Genomic DNA, 23789 nt, shown 5'->3' with positions numbered 1-23789 from the left:
ATATATGAGCGACATCTGCTTTGGCTGTGCCTTGGAACACGTACCATCATGCTCAAGATATAAGATGCCGTATGCACTGGATGACTACATTTGTCGGGTGACAAACAAGTTCTCATAGAGACTGATACAATTCCTGCACGGCGTCAGCTGCATGCTTTTCTTAGTAAGTGAGAGACAGAGAGAGAGTGATAAGGGATAGGCATAGAGGTTAAGCATGCGGAGCCCGGTTGTCTTTCCTTCACTGGTAAAGGGGGAAACGTGTCTTAAAGATGAGAAGGAGAGAAGGAGACTTCACAGTATTTGCACGCACACACATGTACAAACGTTCATTGTTATGTCAGTCACAGGCGTCCACATAAGCTGGTGGAGCTCAAGCGTATGGCAGCGCTTTGGGTGGCTTTTACATTGCAAACGCACAAGGCTACAGTCACAGGCTCTTCACGAACGTCTGTTCTGTAAAAACGGTGGGAGGTCAACCAGACGAGCGTCCAGTTTGCTGCCATACGCAGGGGGGTAAAGGAAAGGGGAATAGAAAGACTAAAATAGGGAGAGAGTGAACACAGCGTGCACGCAGGAGAATGCGCAGGACTATAAATAAACGGACGCTCAGGCCGGTATACGCTTCGAGAACTGCACTTATGCGCAAGTAGCTTGGTCGTTTGCGTCTGAGCTGGGACATTTGTGCCAGCGACGCATGTATAACCAATGCCCAATATTTGTGACGTAGTGATGCCACTGTGAGAAAAATAAATCTAATAGTCCTCGATACAATGGCCAACGCTTTTCTTAGATTCTTTTCCGCTTTATGGCCTTGCGGCAAATTCTTCGAATTAAAAGAACCATGCACACACATGCGTACACACACAAGAGGAACTGAAGTAAATCTAAGGAAAGGAAACCATCAGGAGACTGCTGCCAAACGGCACGCCCGTACGACCCATGGAATTTATTAGGTTAGCTCATTAATTCAAAGGATTCAGAAGGAAACTGTTCAGACGAGACAAGCGGTCACGGTAGCAAGTGCACAATTTCGGTCAACACAGCGCTAAAGCGGCATGTACCCCCCCTCCCCCTCTATGCTTATATGCGCCCGAAAAGCGGTGTCGGCATCCTCATTGACACAGCGTCTACCTTTCCCATAGTCAGAGGAGTCTAAATGATGCGCTCGAGTGACTTATTCTACATCATGTTAATCTACTCAACGCTCAGCGCGCTTGTTGCTTTCTCATTGTTTAGATTGCGTCGAATAGTGAACTGCATATAACGGGTGATCATACTTAAGTTTTATGGAATTTTTAAAAGTTGTCTGTGGCAGGCATCGTAATTATTGTCCTGGAGCTGGATTATTCGAAGAGCCGGACATTACTAGCACGAGAAATCGAAACATATATTCAATTAATTAACGAAAATTCATTAATGAACTTCTTAAATAATTACTTTACGGACCATATTGCAATTTGTAGCCGTTAATCTTACAGGACGTATCCACTTGAAATGAATTTCCAGGATGACGCTAGTTTCGAGATATGTCCCTAAGTGTGGGACGAAATACATGGGCGTTCCAGCTACTTTTGTGCTTGAATGCATAAAAGAGCGTTTTGTTAGAAAAAGTAAGTTGAACAACAGTGCATTTCTGCGGCGAGTTTAATGGCGCATATATCTCCAAACTGAGGGTGTCATTGTGGAAATTCATGCCAAGTGGATACGCCTTGGTAACTCACCGGCTACAATTCGTAAACTGCAATATCTGCTGTAAGTTAATTAACTCGGAAGATAAGTAGTGAATTTTCGTTAATTAGTTTAATGGCTGTTTCGAATTCTCGCGCAAGTAACGTGCGCCTCTCTGCATAATTCAGCTCAATGACCGGAATTATGTTATCTGCAACAGGCTATTTCCAAAAATTCCGTAAAACTTGAAAATGATCACCTTGTATGTTTAAAATGAGCGGCTGTCTCAATATAGAAATACACTCAACGCGCATAAGGCATCGTTTACTTCAGTACGGCTTTTATGAATGATGTCTCATTCATAGTGCCTGAATTCTTGAAATGAATATTTGGTTTGTGCATGTGCGCGATTTTTTAGACTGAGGCTACATGTGCGCCTGATTCGAATATTGAGTGCAATATTACCAGGTAGTGATGTGCCGCACCAATATGGCGCTTTATAGTTCCCCTTAATGAAATCGGGTAATGCATTACCCGTTCCTTGTCACCCTTTCTAAGGTAAATTTTTGTTGCTATAGTTCGGTGTATATTATCTACTAGTATTTCTTAATCAACGGCTGGCCCAGGGAGGAAAAAGTAAGAAAGCAGGCGCTCACGTGTGGTATATCGGTCATTACAGCAGATATGCGACTTGCTATCGCAACTCACGCTTGCGGCTCCGTGAGTTGTCGGGAGATATTAAAGAGCATAGACGGACGCTTTGTTTCGTGCTGGGAGTTAGCTCTGCCATTTTACGGTATTAGGCGCCGCCTGCAGTCACGCTTTCGTCTGGTTGCATTCCCATGACCCGAGGTCAGGTTCGGCGGCGACTGGCGCGCCTTGTAAAAAGGTCGTCGCCACACATCGGTGACCATGCGAGACATGCTTCCTTCTGTCGGTGTTTTCTCGGTTATGAAACAGCGTCGGGCAGCGTTCGACGGCCTGCCGATTTATAAGCCTTGTGTGCGAGGATCTTTCGTTTCCTTTTTGCTTTTTTCGGCAGCTGCGCTTACTCGAGACGGCTGTGGCACTCCGGTAGCCCTCGGGCAGGCTTCTTTGTCCCCCCTCCCCCCCCCCCCCCCCCACCCCTTCAAGCTCTTTCTAAACACACACACTTTCTGTCGTGTGGAGCATCGCAGGCTCAGTCGACCGGAAAATGGCTGAGTGCGCGAGTCGCCCGCTGCTTCGATCACCGCGGCGTGCGTTGCGTGCTCGCCTCATTCGTGAACGGCTGCTGCTCGGGCTTTGTGTGCCCTCTGCGTGTTGACTGAAGGCGAGCTGGTCGCACGGCCTCGAGTGTCCGCGCAAGGCTGGAGCCGCCGGTCTGCACGTGGCCGGTGCTTCAGCATCGACCTCGCGCACGCGGCGGCACAAGTGCACTTGTCCGCGCCGCCGCCGTCGCGTTCTCATTATAAAAGGCCCGTCGTTGCGTTTTGGGTGCGCTCCTCGTTCATTGCATTTGCGGTCGTGAAACAGAAGGCTAGCGGTACTTGCTGCAGTGTCGGAATGTATGTATAAGCGAGGGGCCGCGTTCTTAAAAGCTTGCGGGAAGAGCTCCGTGCTTCCGCAGTATTCTGCCGCGAGCTATTGTTTTTCATTGCAGGACGATGTTCGGTTTCTTAATGTTGGCCTTCTGCGACGCTGCGCTTTACGTGAACTCCATGTAGCGTGCGCTAGCACACACACCCCGCATATATATATATATATATATATATATATATATACATGTTGTAAAGGTGTTTATTAGTCACCAGCGCTGAAGAGGATGGCCCACTATAGCGACCCTCTTCTTCGCTACATTGACCCCCGTGAACGAAAAGGGAGCCATGCGGCGACCTAACAGCTCCTCACTATATGAGGATCATAGTACAGCTTGAGGCGCTCGACGTTGACAATGACTTGATATATATATATATATATATATACTCTCAAACCTGCAGTAGTTCGCTTGTGTCATAAACTATTGCCAAAAAGGACCAGTGTCCGCTCATATATAACAGAGAAATAACTGACTGGCTTGTGGACTCCACCGCACCAACCTAGTCTGACTAGGGGACTTGCAGAAGTTAAGCTACCCTGCTTTATATCGCATCCGCACAAGGCCAGCGGAAACTACTACGTGGCGATGCTAGACAGGACAGGCGTTATCGTCGTGTATGCACTTCGAAGCGCTTGGTGACGCCAACCATTATTTTTTAGAGTGTCCTGAATTTGATAAAGAACGAAAAGTGTTAATAGATAGCCTGAAGCGCGAAATGGCCTCACACGAACAAACAAGTGACATTTTGTTCGAGCAACGACACTGGACATTTAGAAGAGGGCTGTTTCGGCTCCTACCTAGCTCGTCTAATTTCTCCGTGATACAGAGCTAGAATGTGAATAGTGAGCCGTGGAATGGATGGCGCGCAGCCTGTTGCGCCTCTGTGTAAATCCGTCTTCACCTTTAGTCTTTTGTTGCCACATGCCTTGTGTTAGCATATGTGTTGTGACGGGCTTCACGCAATACCGCACTTGATTAGTGGCCCACGGGTGGAGTAAGATGGCGGCAGCTTTTGCAAGGCCTGCAGCAACCAACACTCTTGCTCCTGCTGTCTTTAAGTAAAGCGCTGGCACTGCAGCAAACCGTCATTTCACCGGTCATCACAATTAAAAACTGCAGTTTTGCGTAAGATAATAACACTAGCTTGTGAATTCCTACGACAGGAGATCGCGAGCTACGGATTCTCAAGTACAAAACTTAGTGCTGTTTGTCAGCCTATCGTTTAAACTTGTTTGTAAGCATGCTCTTACTGAAGCTTGAGGATGGAAGTCGAGGTGAGACCAGTGAACGGCTGGGCTTTTGCCCACCACAACGCCTACTTGTTCATATATGCGCCGTTTTGTCCACGAACAGCTGGCGTGCCTAGGTTCGATTTTCACGCCCCCCCCCTCCCCCCCCCCCCCATGTTTTGCTTCCACTTTGGCGCAGTTGGACGACTGCACGCTGCAACTGTACAAGATCAATGCGACCGACAACGACTATGGCAGCTACCTGGACCTCGAGTCGACAATCGACGAGCAGGGCGACGACTTCGAAGGATTCCAGGACAAGTGAGTCGGCTGTTTTGTTCGCGCATGCTCTTGCGGTTGCGGCGCCCCAATCGCCCGCCTATGCACGCGCTCTTCTAGTATATACCTTCATATGTGCGGCAGGTTGGATCTGAGGCCAGGCTGCGCAACATATATGCCGCGAGGCCGCTTGGATTCGTCTAGCTGTTCGCTGCGCTGAGCGTTGTGTATACCGGGAAAAACTGCTGGGTTAAAGCGGAGCTGTGGCGATCAGAGGCGAAGGGCTCCATTGGTAGCTGGCCCCACATTTATCCCGCGCTATGCGAAAAAGTAGCTAGAACAGATCAGTGGCAGGTACCGAGATCCACTTCGCGCGTACCGCTGCACTAGGAAGTCTCGAAGGAGAGAGACATACAAGTGCCTGGCGATGGCATATGTCGAACGAAGTGCCGCGGCGATGAATCTGTTTGATATGCATATCTGTCGCACTGATAAGTGCGGGAACAGGGTATCCCGCGGGAGATCGCAGCGAGAGCAGCGGCACGGGAGTGCGTCCAAACACTGCGCCGTGATACAAACATATGCTGCGCAAAAGGCAAAGAGAGAGTTAAAAAAATAAAAAAAAAATGTATAGACGACGTGTACTCTGCGAGTCAGCGCTCTGGTGACAAGCTATAACGTATATCGGAACGAACTTTTTCTTTAAGTCCTATACCCAGCTCCACTGCCTGCTGCTGACTTTAAAGGGGTTTTCATGTCTGCTTTTGATCAAGTTGCGATGTTTTGTCTGTTGCGGTTCACAGTGAATAAGTGTAGTTTATCAGGCATCAGCAGTGTGTATTCACAGAAATGTCAAAAAAAATGAAATCAGGAAAGACATGGAAGACACTTGAGTTGGCCTTTTCTCTACACTAGCGAAAGTGCTCTTGCGCTCCGGTGTTCTGGGCAGGCGAAAGCCATTCTTTGTTTTTGAGCGCGCCGTAAATGGCCATATGAGCCAACCATGAATAAGCAGCGCTAGATACTGATTGTACAAAAATACAAGTGCACAAGACGAATGCAGGTGCAACGTTCGTCCTATGCACTTATATTTTCCTGTCTAGATTTAGCGTTGGTTGATTAACAATGTCGCACAGTTCTAATTACCAACTAGGCCAGCTTTCTTGTCCACTTTAAGTTGACGAGTGTTACAACCTTCTTAGCAAACTAGTAGCTTAGTTCGTATATATATATATATATATATATATATATATATATATATATATCTTGTTCTGATGTCTTGGGCCCAATTTTTCGCGTATTTTAACTAAGTTTCGAAGCTACACAAACAAACAGTGGGCGTAGAGTACGCATGACCATGGTCTGCGTGGGTTGTCTCTAACGGACATTCGGAGCCGGGGTGGAGGGGGGATGCGAAACGGTATACGAATTACACGGTGCTGAGGGGCGACAGCATTTGCTTGCTATCTGGCTCGACTAAGGAGCCGTGCTTTGCCTCGTACACGTGCCGCTGTTGCACGTGAGCCCTCCATCTCTCATAATTTTCGTCACACTGCTCTCAAGAATCAGGCCGCAGAATCGTGCATGCTGCGTCTACTTTATCTTGCACTTGCGTGTTTTCGTCGAAGGTAGTCAGGGAGCTCTCTGTCCGTCTTCCAAGTCGCGTGTCGCAACGTACTCATCTGTGCCGTCAATGGTTCACCGATGCGGCACGTTGTGAGGCGTCACACTTCTCCGGTGCGCTTTCTCAGGTCATTGGGCAACGAGGAGGATCACCTTGGCAGGCGCGTGGCCTGCCGAGGTTACCCGTCATTAAGCCCGGTGAACATGTGCATGCGCAATAGCCCAGCGCAGCATCTGACGACGCATTCGGTCTTGGCGACAAACGACCAGAGCGCGCGGTGGCGGTCCTGTGCGCGACCATTACTGGACGCGTGTCGCGGCAGCAGCGCGTGGCCGGCACGAGGGAGGCGAGGGGTTCATTAAGGCGCAGCCGATGCGCCTAATGGACGCGCGCTATGTCGCCATCATGGGGCCTATAAGGCAGCCCTGGTGCCAGATGGGCCGCTGTTTCAGCTTTCTTCCTTTATAAAAGCGAATTCGCTTTTTTCTAACGGGGCAACTGCGCACGAAAAAGAAGAAAAAAAGATCTGATGAAGGGCTACTGGCGAAGGACAGGCCGAAAACCAGGTTCTCACGCGATGAGGATTCGTAAGAACAGGAGCCAGCCAATGATAACGATGTTAATGATAGAGGCGCCGTCTGACGTTCGTCAGAACAAGTAGCTAGTGATTCCACCCTCTTGCTACGTGTGGCCAGTCACAGTTGAATGGCAAGGCATACGTGTACTTAGATTTGTGTAGGGAACTGCAGCAGGTTCTGCCAGAGATTCTTGTTTCATCTTTCTAACACGTTTACACGATTGCCAATGTGAAAGCGAACACCAGATTTCCGTTTAGAACCGGTAATTGTCCTCGTGTGCGCACTAAATAAAGAAGAAGAAGAGAAAAGGGGATTTCATGAGCACGATTCTTGAACTGGACAACTATTCATATAGCAAGCGGCAGTGAATGAGATCCTGACTTACAAGCTTGCGAGAATGGCCGTTTGAAAACAGATGAAGTGCACGGTCCCCTTCATATTGGCGCATAGTGTACAGTGAACCATCCGCTGTGGTGCATCGGTGCTTATGGCGTTATGCTGCTGAGGTTGACGGTCTAAACAGCACTTCTCATAGCGCAGACTGCTATGCTAAGTAATACCTTTGTTCTAGTCACTTATCTCTGCATGTTTTTAGCCACCAAACCTTTATTTCAACTTCCGCTCGTCCGTTCTTAACGACAGAGGAGGGCATGGATTACGTCAATAATATTTTCGCACTTCGTCATTGCGCCGAGCGGTGCCCCTCTTACTTTATTACCAGAATCGGCCGATTGTCAGCCGTGGGTGGTAAGCTTATAGAATCGAGCTAAAGGAATCGTCTCATTATAGCAGTCCAGCGGATGTGCTATCGCTATGCAATCGCGCGCAGTACGAGCTACAGCGCGGCCACGCGCTTTCGTGTTGTATTTCATGCTGAGCGCGATATTCGCGATAGTACTTTGCAGTGAGTATTTTCCTTTACCCGCCGTGGTGGCTAAGGCGTTGCGCTACGAAGCCTGAGGGCGCGGGGTCGCATTTCAATGGGGTTGAAATGCAAAGACGCTCGTGTACCCTGCATTGGGTACACGTTAAAAGAACCCCAGGTGGTCAAAATTAAACCGGAGTCCCTCGTGCATGTCTCATAACCGAATCGTGGTTTTTGCACTTAAAACCCCAGAATTCTATCTTTTTTTTTGAAGTCTTTTCCTTTGATCTGTACTCTTCTTCTTTTAATCAACCACTTCGCGCTGAGTGGCCGATCCCGGCGAAAACAGCGGCGTGCGAGCCAATGACAAAGGGCGAAAAGTGACGTAAGGATAACCACTACAAAGCCTGCGCTACCCGCGGCGGTCGCGGGGGGATGCAGGCCCTCGAGCTTCGCCGCGCCACGGAAATAGCAGCGCCGAGTGGCGCGCGCGTGTCGCTGCGCAGCCGCCAAGCGCCGTGTGCCAGTCGCGCGCTGTTCTACGCCGGTGCGCGGGGAGCGCGCTGCTAGAAGGCACGAGCCGCGGAGTTGTGAAACTGCGGGTACGAGCCGCGGCTCAACGGGTGACCGCGATTGGTGGCCCCCGGCCGACACGTGGCTCGCACGGATCCGGTGACGTCCCCTTCCCCGCCACCCTTGCCCGCCGCGCCTCGTCGTTTCCTCTCGTGGAAACGCAAAAAGAACCAACTGGGGGCGGCGCTTTTTGGCAGGTGGCGACCGCATTCCTGAGCCGCTCCGCTGGAACGCCGTGCGGCGGCGCCACGCGGCGGGACGCGGGGTCGCAGGAGCGGGGCTCGGGCCCCGAGTTGCGCTAGGTACTAGCTAGCGAATGGGTTCGCTTTCAATCGAAAGGTAATAACTCCTTGCAGTGCGAGAGTGCGTTACGGCAGGTACCGTTGTCAAGAGCAGATCTGCCTTTCTGCAGGTAAACTGTTGCGTGAAATAGACAACCTTCGTGCTGCCGTCTTGAGATATAGTGGACTACACAGGGGCGAGGGCCTAGGAGCCACTAGAGGTGCCGTGAGGGCTGCCTTAGGGAAAAAGAAATAATGAACTACGCCAGAGACTCCGTGAATATGTATCGCTCAAATGGAACTGGCAGCGGGGTTTGCAAATATTTGTTCTCCGGGAAGTCGTCGTGGCATGGCGAGCGACGTTTCTCTTCTCTTGCTTAACTTCCTCCTTCTCATGATAAATGAATGTTGTGTACTTCATGAGCACGTGGAGCAATAACTTGTGCAATGTTTCATTGAGAAACGGAATTTATAGGCAAGGAGCCTGAAAGACAGTGTCAACACACGAGCTCTCTGCTATCACTAGTTTTCTTCTTGCTGTTTCACTCATTCGTGTTATGAGCGTCGCACCATTTGTGTTCCCGTAACAAGTCATGACATCGGCTCCCGTTGCCTCACGATTGCTTTTTCACTTGTAAGCACTCACAGGCGCTTTGCCCGGTTCTAAGAAACGTGGGGAAAAACCTTTTTACGGTTGAGCACACGGCTGTCAGGTCGGGTAGCACTGACGTGTCACATGCCTGCAGGGGTGTTGCCGCTGCTAAGAACGGGGCCACTGCCAACGACAGTTGTAGACCCATATTCACAAAACTCCTCTTACGTAACAGTGTTTCCTCATTGGTTGAAGGGGGGGAGGGGAGGGGGGGGGGGAGGGGCCCGCCGTGGTGATGACCAATCGCGGCTGGCACTTGTAAACGGAACCACTCTGCGCGGGCGAGTAGTGTGTGTAGCCTGCGCGCATCAGCCTCCGGTTGGTTCGGGAGGGGGGGGGGGGGGGCATTATTATTGCTTTTTTTTTTAGATTACACGCGTCGTCGCTTGCTTGGCTGCGGAAACATGCTAAATAAATCAATTATATGAGCAAAGAAAGTATGTCAGCTAAGCCAGAAATTAACGGCAAAAGTCGCCGAGCCCGCGCTATAAGCAATGCAGATGACATAGCTCGCTTTCCGACTCTTTTTGCATAGTAAAAGAAAATTTCGACATGTCGCGTGCAGCACGGGAAGGACAAGTTCTGTCTTCTAGCGGGGACGAAGAAAGAAAGAAAGGAACAAACAAAACAAAAAAGACCATCTAACTGTATTTGTGGCGGTGGCATTGCGTAGCGTTAATTTGGTGAATTGCTGCGGCATGGTGCACTATCCTGCATTTTCACCTCCTGCCCCCTTTTAACGCTCTGCTGCGTTCGTGCATCGCCGGGCGTGTGCTGTTCGGTTTCCTCTTCACTGCACTATGGGCCTGACGTCAGCCACGCATGGTAAATTCGTTTGGTGTGATGGCATTGCCGTGGCGTCATCAGCGGCGCCTTCACACGTCGCGCATCTCCGCGCCTGTACTGTTCGCTGTTCCGTTTATGAACGTCGTCTCAGCCACGCTCATGAAGGATCGCGTCGAGATTCACGCTTGGCATTGCCGGAATAAGGGCGTGGCTTTCCTGCGCAGACATTGGCTGCTTTTATGTGGCGTTTGTACGCCGAATATAGGCTGGTCTTGTGTTTTGTAACCGCGGAGCGCCCTCTCCTCGTGGTTTGATTCTCATACCTTCTCCTCTCATGCCCTCTCGATGAGTGGCCTTTTCATACTTTTCACTAATCCACACTTACATCTACCATCATTTTCGGCTACGGGGCTGTGGCGAGCTCATAACCTCAGACGCGATTCCTGATCCGGCCGCGGATTATGAACATACACAAACACAGAGAAGTCGACGCGTGGAAATGAAAATACCTTTAGCTCACTGACGTCACGACCGTCGACCCGGCCTTCGCCTCAGTGACCACGCACGCACGTACCCACACACGCACACACATACACATGTATACAGTTAGCACTTTATAAGTTCCCTGGATAAAACAAGTTTTCAGGGTATCGCCAGTCCTCCTTTCCTGCTTGTTTCCTCCTAGAACTTCCTCCCTGTCACTGTACGGAAGCGCCCCTAAGAAAGCTCAAAACTAATAAGGGCATGCAGAAAAACAGGAGTACTTGTTATTTGCTTTCATATTGGTTATAATTACTTCTTTCATAAATACATTATTTCACACACAGAGTAAGTATTCGTTTAGTTTCTAGTACAAGGTATATTATATAAAGAAGCATAATATGTGTAGTCTAACTGCCTACACTGTGCAGGTTGTATTTTACACCACTAACCGTGGTTTCTCGCATGCGCCCGCGCATGCGCCCGCTTCGATCCAAATTCACCCCTGTTACTTGCTGTCCACTCCGACGGCAAGAAATACATGGTGAAATAAGCCATCGCTTAGTCTCTTCTTATGCTGAGTGCTGGACATTATGTATGTTTTGTCGTTATTATTGAAATTAGGGGCCATATAACGTAAAACTATTCCCATATGTTTTTTATTCCATTCTCCTGACGTCCACCTCCGACGCAAGCGTCGGGTGGTCACCCGCAGGGTTGTCTGAACAGACCAATCAAACGCTCTGCTCGTAGGAGGTCACTTTTGTTTTGCTCGAAAAACGAATAACATTGCCTACACTGAGCGGATTGTCTTGTCTAATTGGCTGACAAGAGGCGAGGAGCCCGCTCAAGTGGAGAGGAATTCAATGGGGCAGAGCCATTGCACTGAAAATCGATAACCGGATGAAGAGGGTGGTGCCGGCGTCTGCATTGGTCCTCTACACCTAACTTTGCTTGCGGTGGCTGGTAGAAAATCGCGGCGGCGTGCAACGTAAGCTTACGAATGACGCTAAAACGGATCCCCAGCAAAGAAGAGTTGACAGAACGAGGTCGTAGAGGTTCCGAAAGTGCTCGAAAACGTTACACGGCCACGCAAAAAGATTTATTATGTGAAAATAAACCCATCCTCTCTGGCAGGTGCGAGTAGCCAGTGCCTGAGTGATGGCCGGCAGCCATTTTTTATTCCTTTCGAAATGGGGCAGCCTGCGGCTATTCTGAAGAAAATTCAGTTTTGTTCGGCATATTACTGCATGTTTAACGCGTACACGTCACTTTGACGTGGTGAGTTTTTGCTGTTTTGTACAGCTTCCACAGAGCTGTACGGAGCTGCTCGTACTGAATTGTACAACGTCGTGTTCCTTTTTATGCAGCGGCTGTGGCACACGTTCTGTCTCTTGGCTACGATTATCCTTCAGACCGGATCATTGGCGCATACGCACTAGTTTTGAACGTTTTGCAAAATAATGAATATCACCTCTAGCCTTTTGGAACATCACATGCAAGCAATGCACCAATCACAGACGCGAATGAAGGAAAATATAGAGAGACTAATCGCGCGAGAGTGAGGAGGACGGCGCCAAGAACAATGAGTGTCGCTACCTTGGAAACCTTTTTTTATCTAGGGACCTTAATTAGCACACGCCTGCTGCTCCACTTATTGGCAGTTGCCAAGGGGTGGTGCATGCGCTCTGAGACTTCACAGCAAAGACAGCTAGGAAATTTCGCCGTTATGGGTCGCGTGATCGAAATTGCATCTTTACTTTGAGTGGAAAGAGAGAGAAAGCTCTTTATTGAAAATGCAGAGGGTTTAGCCGACGTATTTTCGCCTACATGCTACTCTGCAGGGAATGGGACGAAGGAAAAGAAATGCCCTAAGAAGGTGGGCAGAAGAAAAATGGGGAAAAAAGAAAAAAATTCAGGTCGTTACTTTGAGTAGCGAAATGTTGATTAGGCCGACATTAATTAGTTCGCATGTTGTGCAATAAAACAAGTCTCCTACCGGCTCGAGACGATGAATAGGGGATGTGCAATTACAGTAATATACTATGTGATGAACATATTTTTCTTTTAAACACGCTCCTACTCACGTGGGGCAGTTCCGCTTATTAGTAGCTTTATTTGATTCGGCGCATCGCCCATTCATTCTTGGCGGATTGTCGTTCCACATTACAACTGCCTCGTAGCCGTTCTTCCTATTCCGCGTTATTCGGGACGGCTGACATGGGAGCGCGACATTATTCAAAGGCGCGAACGCCATTGATATAATGGCCTATCGATCCTCTGTTCGCGCTCAAATGAGCGCATCGGCCATACTACCTACATAGCGCAGAGGGTCAGGGCCGTCACACATGAGCTGGCATCTGGGACCGCCAACCTGTGGTTGGCGGCGCGGCCTGGACCTGCCTTGTCTCGGCGCCGTTGTCTCTCTGGAGTGAAGGTCACAGGGCTTCTTCGATTCGTAATGCATTATGCCCGGAGTGCGAGCCACACGCGACATTGGCGCTAAGTTTTATCCTTCGTGGGAGTGGGATGTGAAGGGACGGGGGGCGGGGGTGTAGGTGCGTCGAACGATGTGTCCGCTTGATGCCGTGGCATTTCCGTTATACGGCCACGGTGGTTGCGCAGTCATACACAGAGAGTGCGATCAATGAAAACAGTAGGCTTGAGTTCAGCTGAAGCAAGAAACATTGGTCGAGACCTCGGTGAGGTAAATGAAGCGAAGCTATGCACTTCATGAACGAACAAAGAGCAGTGATTGACTCCAGCTGCTTTTGTATGAGAACCTCTGCCAACCATCAAACGGCCGCTTGAATGACTAGGCAGTGGATGGAGAAGAAAGTGACGTAACTGAACAAAATATAATCAAGAAGGTGAATGAATATATAGAACGAACTCAATAAGCATGCGCAGACTACGCGTACGCTGCATGCTCACCGTCATCATAAACGAATTAGAATTGCAATGTGATACGATGATAGGTGCTGCCTTCTAGTCAACTGTTGTTTTGCGCCACAGTTCATTCTGTGGCATCTTTTTTTTCCGCCGTAGCGGCTAATGTGACTTACAATTTTATAGTGTTCTTTTCTTTTGTAGATCGAAAACTTTTTAAAGCGTATAAAATTTACTCGAATCGCATCTGCCCAGGCCGACGCCATTAAAAAAGAACGCCTACAACAATTAATTAATTAATTAATTGCTTTAAATGACTTCCTTGTTACAAACTTTACGGCACATGTTTATATTGGAAAGTTGAAGGCAATCAATCGCCATACGAGTCTAGTTGCGAGCTTCTACATTTCAACGTGGCTATGTAGACCGAAACAACTGGCGTCAAACTATTCGTTCTGTTTACCTTATTACGCACGCGGCACCGCGATGTAGGATTGACTATGTATTGACTATGCAAAATGTAGGATGGGCTATCATGATGACGGGATTGGTTAGAAACAGTGTATGTTGTTATTGGCTATCGGGAGCGAAACAGTCAGATTTAATGATCAGCAGTACATGTGCGAACTCCAAATCTAGCTTATTTCAGCACTTAGATGCTACGCTAAGGTGTGCAGGCAAAGAGTCGTTTATCAGGTTCTCAAGAGCTCACGACCTGTGTGCAGTAGAGAATATGTGAAGCGTTGAAAAAGTGATTTAACAGCACAATAATATTGCACAAAATATGAATGGCAGGGACTGTTCAAGTCGATGGCAATATGCAATTCAGCGACAATAACGACTAGTTGTATTATAAACGGTAATGTGAACATCTAAAGTATTAGTTTTGGATGTTGGACAGACATCGAACAGGAGACCACAAAAGGAAGAGAGCGGAAAAAGCGTGTTCTCTAACCACGACCGCATGTCCAACGACTCTCAGGATTTTTAATTTTTTTCCTCTAGTGAACTTGCATCAGTTTCAGTCTCGCTCAATTAGGGACGGAACTAACGGGCTTGTGCGAGCGGCCCTCTTTCCTTTGTCCCCCTCCGAGTGAGCCCACTTGTGGAGGGACACAGTCGCGCTGCTCGCGACATGAGCAACGTCCCGTTGGCCTCCTGCGGCTGGCGCGTGGAAAATCTCTGACGGACGCGCGGTTGTCTAGCGCGCTCGCTGTGCGATAGTGACCGCGGCCGCGCGTCTTCCATCTGGCGCGCGGGGAGCGTCACGGTAACGCGCATGACTCACGCGCCTGTTCTCCTTTGGCTCAGCCGCGCAGGTGACGAGCCGTCCTCACGTCTCCCGGCGGCGTCACAACACGTCGGCTTCTTTTCAAGCGAGAGATACAGGCGCGCGTTAAGCGTCGAGTCAAACCGAGCGCGCACCGTGCCAACGTGTCGCAACTTGCTGGCGGTTTTCCCTGCGGAGCTCGCCAAAAGTGCGCGCTTTGTAGCGCGTGACTCCGTTTATTTCTGGCTCGGTAACACGGCAATCGGTCTTTCTACTGAAACGGTGACAGTGCCATTGCTCCCGATGCGCTCCGTCGTCGGAGCCTGTTGGAAACGAGGTGCTTTCGGAAACCTACGAGTTAGTAGCACGTGCACACGACACGACGGTCGCTGACTCCGAGCGCATATCTCGTGGGTGCGCAGAGGACACATGACCAGTAAACGAATGAGATTATTAAATTAAATGAGGGAGCAATTTTAAAGGACAGAGCTCTTAGGAGGTGGTGTCGAGTGTGGTTGCTGGTCTTATAGCACCAAAGGGATTTGCAGAACGAGCTCCTTTGTTTACTCCGTACAACGGCGTCGTCTCGCCGAGCTTTTACGCTCTCGGCATTTTGGCCTGTGGAGAGAAGGCGAGGCCTTGTGTATCCTTGTAGCCCACCCGCCAGTCAGCGTTGGCCACACTTGCTCTCCTTTGTCACGGCGTCGCCCCTCAGGCGGCCTTGTTGGAGCGACCAAGGTGCTGCTATACGCGTTACCCCTCAGCGGCTGCAGGCGCGTTTCGCGCCTTCGGTGCCAATCAGTGGGAGTCGTGATGCTCTGCGACGTCACCGACACAAACCTGTTGCTTCTATCGGACCAGGGGACAGAGACTAGCAAGGAAGGGCACGGACGTTAAAAATACATGAGGGTAACAGGTAACAAAGCACGCAGGCAAGGTTGCGGAATATCCATGCCTACTATAGGCACTTAAGTTCAGTAATTTCGAAGCTATTAGTAGTAACAGAGCTCCCTGGGTCGAGTAAAGTCGAGGCCACTCTCCCAGGATAATCGCTTCCCTAATGGTTTTATGTACAGGGTGATCATTTCGGAATTTTTATAAGTTTGCTGTGGCAAATAGCATATTTATTGTCCTTGAGCTGGATTATACGAAGAGGCGGACATTACTAGAGCGAGAAATATAAGCACATATTCAACTAATTAACAAAATTTATTAATTAATTCTTAATTAATTGCGTTACAGCACATATTGGAATTTACGAATTGTGGCCGGTGGGTTTGCGAGGCGTATCTATTTGGAATTAAATTCCAGAATGACACCAGTCTCGAGATACTATTTCCCAAAGAGAGGGACGAAATACATGGTAGTTCCATTTACTTTCGTGCTTCAATACGTAAAAGAGCGTTTTGTTAAAAAAGCAAGTAGAACAACAGTGCATTTTTACGGCGAGTTTGATGGCTAGTATCTCCAAACTGGCGTCATTCTGAAATTTCATCCCAAATGGGTACGCCTTGCAAACCCACCGGCCGCAATTCGTAAATGTTGATATGTGCCGTAAAGTAATTAATTAATAAGTTAATCAGCGAATTTCTGTTAATTCGTTCAATATGTGTTTCGATTTCTCGTGCAACTGATGTCCGCCTCTCTGAATAATCCAGCTCAAGGACTAGAATTATAGAAGAGTACGCATTTGGGCTGGTTGGTTCATGATTACGAGCAGTAAAACCGCTAAACAACAGGACAAGGAGAGGGACACAGACTACAGCGCTGACTAACAACCAAGTGTCTTTATTCTTTCACTCAGCATATCTACACTCCGCCGATATCTCAAAGCACAGAATCAACAGAAAATCAGCATGCGCAGGGGAGAAAAATGCAATTAGTGCAATAGGAAGGCAATCTCCTTCAGAAGTAGCGAAATAGAGGGAACGCTTACACATGCTTCGCCGCTAACATGAATTTGGAAAGCTTCGGAAATAAGATGTGCGCGGTCATCGCGGTATTTTGACAGATAGGTCACATCTTTAAATGACGGCTTGCAGCCGCATTCATTGCAATGCAGTGATAACTGATTATCTCTAGCTCGTTTTGAGCTTTGTTTGAGTGTTCGCGCACGCGGTCATTGATGCACCGCCCCGTTTGACCGTTATAAGAACGCTTGCATGAAAGAGGAATCTTATAAACCACACAGTCACAACAGTTACCAACAAACCTCTTTCTGTGCGGCTTATCACAACTTTTTTTGTTGTTCGCGGTCACCCGATTGACTTGAGCTAGGGCACAGGCTACCTAACTTATTTCTGGCAGAGAACAGGCAACCTAACGCCTGCCCTGCTGACAACCTTTTTGAGGTCATGCGCAACCTGGTGCACATATGGGATAACCGCAACCATTTGCCGTGAGCGATTCTCAGATTGAGTAGCTGCCGATTGTTTTCTTGTAAGGCTTGTTGTGAGGCTTTCAGTGATGCTGGTTAAAAGCGGTACCGGGAAACCTGCGAGCTTCAGCCTGGCTATATACTTGCATTTCGAAGCTTGCATCCACTTGGCAGTCACAAGACCTGATGAGGGCCGCCTTCATGCAAGATCTTGCAATACCGCGCTTGGCTATCTTTGAGTTCGCGGAGGGAAAGGGAAGAAGGCTCTTATGAGACCGAGGAGCGTAACCCCAACATACATGATTGCTTGAGAACGATAGCTCCAAGTGTAAGAAGCGCAGCTTGTTGTCTGACGGATGCTCCGTGGTCAATTCAAAGGAATCTAAAACTATGCGGAACAGGTCAAATATTATAGCAGCAGCAGGCTGCGCGTCAGTCAACGCGTGGACATCAAGGACTTATATTACTCTTTACCTCAAGAAGAAATTACGGTGTTCTTAGGTTTCAGAATGCATGTGGTATCAATGTCCACAGGTTTTTAGAGCTCTTAAGTTTTTACATGCTTTCTACTTTCGTTTCCATGGAGGATACGCTTTTTAGACTAGAATTATGTTATCTGCAAAAGGTTGTTTTTTTTAAATTCCATAAAACTTAAGAATGATCAGCCCGTATACAGACGGGTCAACGCATATTGACGTTGTGCGTCGAAGTGAGAACAGTAACAGATCACGTAGTGGCTCATCTACAGCGATAGCACGTGGGGCTATCGCTATCAGAAATTAGTATGAATTAACTCATTGAGTCTACTCTAAGGCCGCTGCCAACGCAGCAGTGGTCACGTGCAGGCTGTGTGGTAAAGGTGGTAACTGGTAACTGTTGATTCGAGACGGAACGAGTTTTAAAAGACGATTGCAGTTCTCAGGATTGACCAGGCCAGCCAGCACGATTTCCCGTGGAAAAAAAAAATAAAGAAAAGAAAAACCGAAGCTGCTTTCTTTCAGCATCCAGTGTTGACAATGCGGTGAGCAGAGATTGTGCTCTCAGCGGATGGGGCACCGGCGCAGAGAATCAAAAGTGGTCAGCGACCTATAACTGTTGTTCCCTGTAGTTTTACCAACTCAAAATTTATTGCGCGCTTGTGACAAAATGCAGTATAATGCGAATAAGAGGCACCAATATGCATCAATAGCTATATGCACGAGTCATTTCACTCGGTCACCTGCACGCCTGTTTTGACAGGCAAGGCACTCAATATGCCCATGTTAGTGAAAGCATACCTACCTTTCTGTGAACAAAAAAGTTCGTAAAATCCCACAGACACGACTAGGGGCGGAAATAAGAGGTGGGGGGGGGGGAGGTATTCTAATTTATTGCTGAGCTGAGAGAATTTATTGCCGGTTTAGTTTCCCCTGGTTGTGCACCTTTTGTGGTATACTTACGCGTTTTATTACAATGATTTACCTTTGTATGCAGCACAAGATCAGCAACTCACATTAAACAGCATTAAACTGGCAAGCAGCACATTATTTTTGAGATAACAGTGACTTTTGCAGCGAATTTCATCTTGCAGATTTTACCTGGTATAGAAGCTTCATCTGACTGAACCTGCACGAAGTCAGTGTCCCTCTGTTGACCTTTGACTGTCTGAAGATTTCCTAGAATATCTTCGAAGGCGGAAGAGCAAAAATATTCCCGAACAGAATTTTTCAAAAGAATTGACGTAACTTCCGTAAAATCGTAAAACGAGCTCAAATTCGTAAACATTTGCAAAAATTCGGGAGGGTTGACAAGTATGGCACCGAAAGTGATGTGTAACGTGTGCGCGCGCGCCTCACTGGGTGACGTTGTACGTTGTGCAGCCGCTGCTGCTTATCGAGAGCAGATTTAGCGGCGCCAGCGTCTCGTCGGCCGCATTGCATACTACCTATATATGCGCACATTTGTTTGACGTGGGCCGCACGGAAACTGTGAACTGGGCGAAACAGGGTATCGCTTCTCGAAGTGAACTGGCCATTCGTTATTTGCTGCGCCGTTATTAGTGAAATGCTTGGCAGGCGTGTGGGGGGGCACTGGGAGCCGTGCTGGGCCCAGCGTATCAGGGGCGACTGGGCCATCGCATAACACGGCGCGCACTCCTTAGGACCATCTAGTGGCGCGGAAGCTGCGTCCCTTTTTATAGGGCTGCCCTGGATTCCCGTCTAGTCCGCATTTAGAGCGGCCACTGGGATCCCGGCGACGCTGCGCCTCCGTTTCCTGAACCAACGCAAGAAGGGGGCTTCCAGCTCAGATCGCAGCTCTGCGTCTGAGCCCATGGAACATCATTTTAGTCCCGGTGAAATGGTATTAAGTTACTCTCGCTCTCGCAGAGAAGAAGGGGAACTGAGGGGCTCGAGTTTGTTTGTCATGGCCGCATAAAACCAACAGACAATGAAGCCAAGGAATGCATCGGGGAAATTGTGGCTTTAAATTGGAATGTAGAAAATAATGAAGAAAAGGGAAAAGAAAGCGGACGGAAAGATAACATGCCGCCGGTGGGAGCCGAAACCACAATCTCCGCATTACGCGTACGTTGCACTACCAATTGTGCTACGGCACGGCTATCAATTCGTCCACTAACTTGGGTATTTATGTTTACTAGATCTAGCCTTAGGAGTGTTAGCCAGCGCCACTCAAAGCCGAGGTGGGTGGATGTGGAACATCATTTATTGCCCGATGGCGTCACGTAACCGTGATCTTAGGAGAGCAGGCACGTGGTTAAGAAACCCTCGCAGGTTACCTAATGACGTCAAGGCTGCCTCTCGCAGTGTTTCGTCCTATTGCCATCATATGTTATGCAGGTAGGTGAACATAACCTGTTCAGGCGCCATGACTGTCTGTGGTGCTGCACATCACTAAATGCATCACAAAGGTTGCAATGGTCGGAATATCGAAGCACACATCTTTTCTTATAGAAGCACACATCAGACCCCAAGTGAAGCGCAAGACATCGACTGTGTGCGTCGTGTGGTTCTTTACAGCGTTCTCTTTTCTTTATTTCTTTTTTTTTCCTAGTTCGATCATATTAACCAAGTGTCGGCTTAATGATAACACGTTTTAGCTACAGAATATATGCGTGTGACCTAATCTCAGTAAGAGTAACTTAGTGAAAATTTGTCAGTTAGCTGATTGATCATTGTGATGTGCGCATATTCCATCCGCCTGACCGTTTAATCCGCCACCTCGTGTAGAAATCGCTATCACACATAGGCAATGAGTTATAAGAATATATTTGAATTAAAAGGGGGAAAGGCGGGCCGCATAATTATATAAAGGGGATTGGGGTGAGGGGTGGCTTCCCCGTCCACGGGCAAGCGGGCCTTGTGGCTGATCGCAGCCTCGTGAAGTACAGCACGGCTTCTGACAGCCGCGTCGGAAACGGACTGCCTATGTCCCGTAGCCTTACGAGAAGGCTCGTCTACGGTTCAGCCTCAAGGGCGATGCCAGCCTATACCGGCGGCAAGGCTGCGTGTGCTGATGTTGGTCGCCGGCCTTCGATCGCCGCATCCGGGCTATAGTTGCACGCTTTCCCCCCCGCTTCGCTAGCGCGAGCTTGCAGCGACCGGGGATGTCGTTTTTGCCGCTCAACGCAAACATCGGCGTTCGCCGAGGAGTCTCATGGCACTGAGTGCTGTGCACATCGACCAAAGAGAAGGGCGCGCGGCAAGATTTGTATTACCGTCTCTGTTAAACTAAGAAATTGCGTCAAGGCATGCGTGAAAATCTGCTATATTATATATTTTAACCTACACCACTGCTAACATAAAGTGTGCAACAAGGCAGCGTATAGTCCCACCTGCCGAATCGTTCATAAACATCACCACAGACCAGTATTTTGTGGTAATTCTCGCTTTCTTCAAGGGAACACTGTTCCCTGCTCGACGGGAATGGAAGTGGAGCCACCCGCACTCCCACCTGATGTTGCGGCGCCTGCGTCGGCAGCCTCAAGGAAGCGGAACAGCCTCTCGAGCGACAGCGAGGCTACCCTGATAGACTCGACCGAGAGCGACGACAGCTCCGACGACGACTACGTGACTGTCCTGAGTAAGAAAGCAAAGCGGCGGATGCTTAGGGCCTCTGTGGACACATCTACGATGAGGACTCCGCAGAGTTCGCCGAAGTGCACCATTCTTTTCCTACCTGTGCTACCCTCCGACAACATGAGGTTCCTCAACAGGCAAGTTGCATCGGTTGAACTCGAGAGACTGTTGCCAAATGGCATTGAGGACGTACGAGTCAACCCTCGGAAGAATGTTGTCGCGGTAGACGTCGCCCATGCGTCGGCGTTAGATTCTCTGCGAGCTGTCACTGTTCTCGGTGGCATGAACGTCCGTACCATCATCCTGATGGGAAAAGAGGCTACTACAGGCGTCATATATGACATTGATGTGGCCACCTCAGGCGAGGATTTACCGCTTTTGATAAAGCCTGCCAATCATGGGACCCACATACTGCAGGTGGCCCGTCTCGGAACTTCCAGATGCGTAAAAATTGTCTATAAAGGTGACTGTCTTCCATCGCATCTGAAGGTAGGTCATTTCCGACATGCTGTCCGGCCCTTTGTTCCCAAGCCGCTTCAGTGCAGAAACTGCCAGAAATTTGGTCACGTGAGCGCCGTCTGTGGAAAGTCTACTATATGTTCCCGTTGTGCAGCACAGCACTCTGCAGGCAACTGCCAGGCAAAAACTTATAAGTGTCCGAACTGTCAAGGGCCCCACGGTGCCTCATCAAAGGAATGTCCTAGAGTTAAGCGAAAACTCTCCATCTTGAAGACAATGGTGAGGGACCGGTCGACTCATCGTGAAGCAGCTGCTGACGTCAGGCGACGTCGTTCTCGTCGCAGATGCTCATCATGGAATTCTGCTCTCCGGACAAAGAAAACGCGTGCCGCAAAGCCTCTTGCAGTTGAATCTGCTCCAACCCCAGTGCAGAATGTGTACAAACCGCGTATAGATAACGGAGCAGCTGAAAAGAATGCCGTGGATGAAGAATGGCCACCACTGCCAAGGATAAGCCCTGTGGAAAAACCCCAACAAGGAGAGGCACCACAATGCTTCACCCCTCACCCAGATGAGCTGACAGAGCATGACCGCCGAATTGTAAAAACAATGCTGAAGTCTTTGATAAATGCGATTCGCACGCTTGTGGGCAACTCGAATACGCCAACAGCTCGAAGCGCAGTGTAAGTGTTGGATGCCCTGAGCCCACTGCTTGCAAATCTTGCGTAAGCACAATGGCTCTTCCACTGCCTTCACTCCGTGATGAAGTGCGTAGCGCGACGATTTTCCAGTGGAATGCCAGAGGACTTAAATCACGGATTTCATGTTTCCGCCAATACGTTTTTACGAACCGATTTCCTGTAGTGGTAATATGTGAACCGAACGTGTCAAAAGCGCTAAGACTCTTTGGATACGAAGCTTTTATGGCGTCGACGTGCGGGCAATCCAGCAAAGTAATTGTATACATCCGTACAGAACTCCGTACATCCGTACATTCACCACTCGGTGCAGCCTCATGATGGAAACCAATGCGTGTGTCTCCGCATTACAAAGAATAAAGTGGCCTTCGCCCTTATCGGCGCCTACATCTCCCCATATAGTCGGCTCGACGGCGACCGACTGCGAGACATCCTGACGGCGACTTCTGGACCCTGGATTATCACGGGAGACTTTAATGCTCATCACTTGGCTTGGGGAAGCTCCAGAATAGATTCCAGGGCCCGGAAACTTGTGGAATTTGCTTCCGACCATGAACTCAGCATTATGAACGATGGCAGTCCGACGTACTTGCGTGGTTTGAACTATAGCAGTTGCTTAGATTTAACTTTGGTGTCACGGCAACTTGGTCAAAATGTTCGATGGTTCCCTGACATCGAGACTCATGGCAGTGACCATATTCCCACCTACTTAAGTATCACTGGATTTGGAAGCTTCTCCTTTTCTACTTCCCGACAAGCATATATAAGGGGGTCGACATATAAGACAAAGGTGGAAGAGGCATGCAAAGAAGGATTTACCGGCACCGTTGAGAACCTTATTACAAGTGTACTGGAATCGTCTAAGTACACATTTACATCCGCAAGAAAACGTACGGATTTCGACATGGAACTTGAGCGACTTCGAACGATTCGCAGAAGGACCGAGAGGCGATACAGGCGCACGAAGTCAATTCATGAGCTTAGAGTCGCTCGACGTATACAGAAGAAAATCCAACGTCGTATGGACAGGCTGGAGGAACAGTGGTGGAAGACGTTCTGCGAATCACTTGACCCCCACAAGCCACTGTCTATCATATGGAGGACGGTGCGCGGCCTTGGCTCGTCTCCACAGCAACGACACCCGTTCTCAGCCCTAGCCCTCCATCAAGGCCGCTCACAGGTCGATATAGCCGAAGATTTCTGTGTGAAGATTGCGGGCAGTGTGGTCACCATCAATAGCGAAATTCTGGGTGAGGTTCCTGCGACACGCTTCCCAGAATTGAATGTGTCCTTCTCACTTGAGGAATTGGACGCTGCTCTGGCCACATGCAGGCGCTCATCGTCGCCAGGACCAGACGGCATCACCTACGCTGCTTTATGCCACCTAGGTGAAGATGGCCGAAGCAGACTTCTGGAATGTTATAAC

The 23789-nt window shown here is 49.0% G+C and overlaps 1 protein-coding gene across 2 annotated transcripts in view; it reads left to right on the top strand.

Annotated features, from left to right (window-relative positions):
- Fhos (Formin homology 2 domain containing) overlaps positions 1-23789 on the top strand; it is a 194606-nt gene that overhangs the window by 54460 nt on the left and 116357 nt on the right. For both annotated transcript variants that reach the window (XM_072287961.1, XM_055062679.2), the window contains exon 2: positions 4676-4797. In XM_072287961.1, the coding sequence (XP_072144062.1) occupies positions 4676-4797 (122 nt within the window). The remainder of the gene's footprint in view (positions 1-4675; positions 4798-23789) is intronic.

Source organism: Dermacentor andersoni, chromosome 1 (genome assembly GCF_023375885.2).
Source record: "Dermacentor andersoni chromosome 1, qqDerAnde1_hic_scaffold, whole genome shotgun sequence".
NCBI lineage: Eukaryota > Metazoa > Arthropoda > Arachnida > Ixodida > Ixodidae > Dermacentor > Dermacentor andersoni.
Note: the sequence above shows the minus strand (reverse complement) of the source record. Positions and strands in the feature narration are given on the sequence as shown.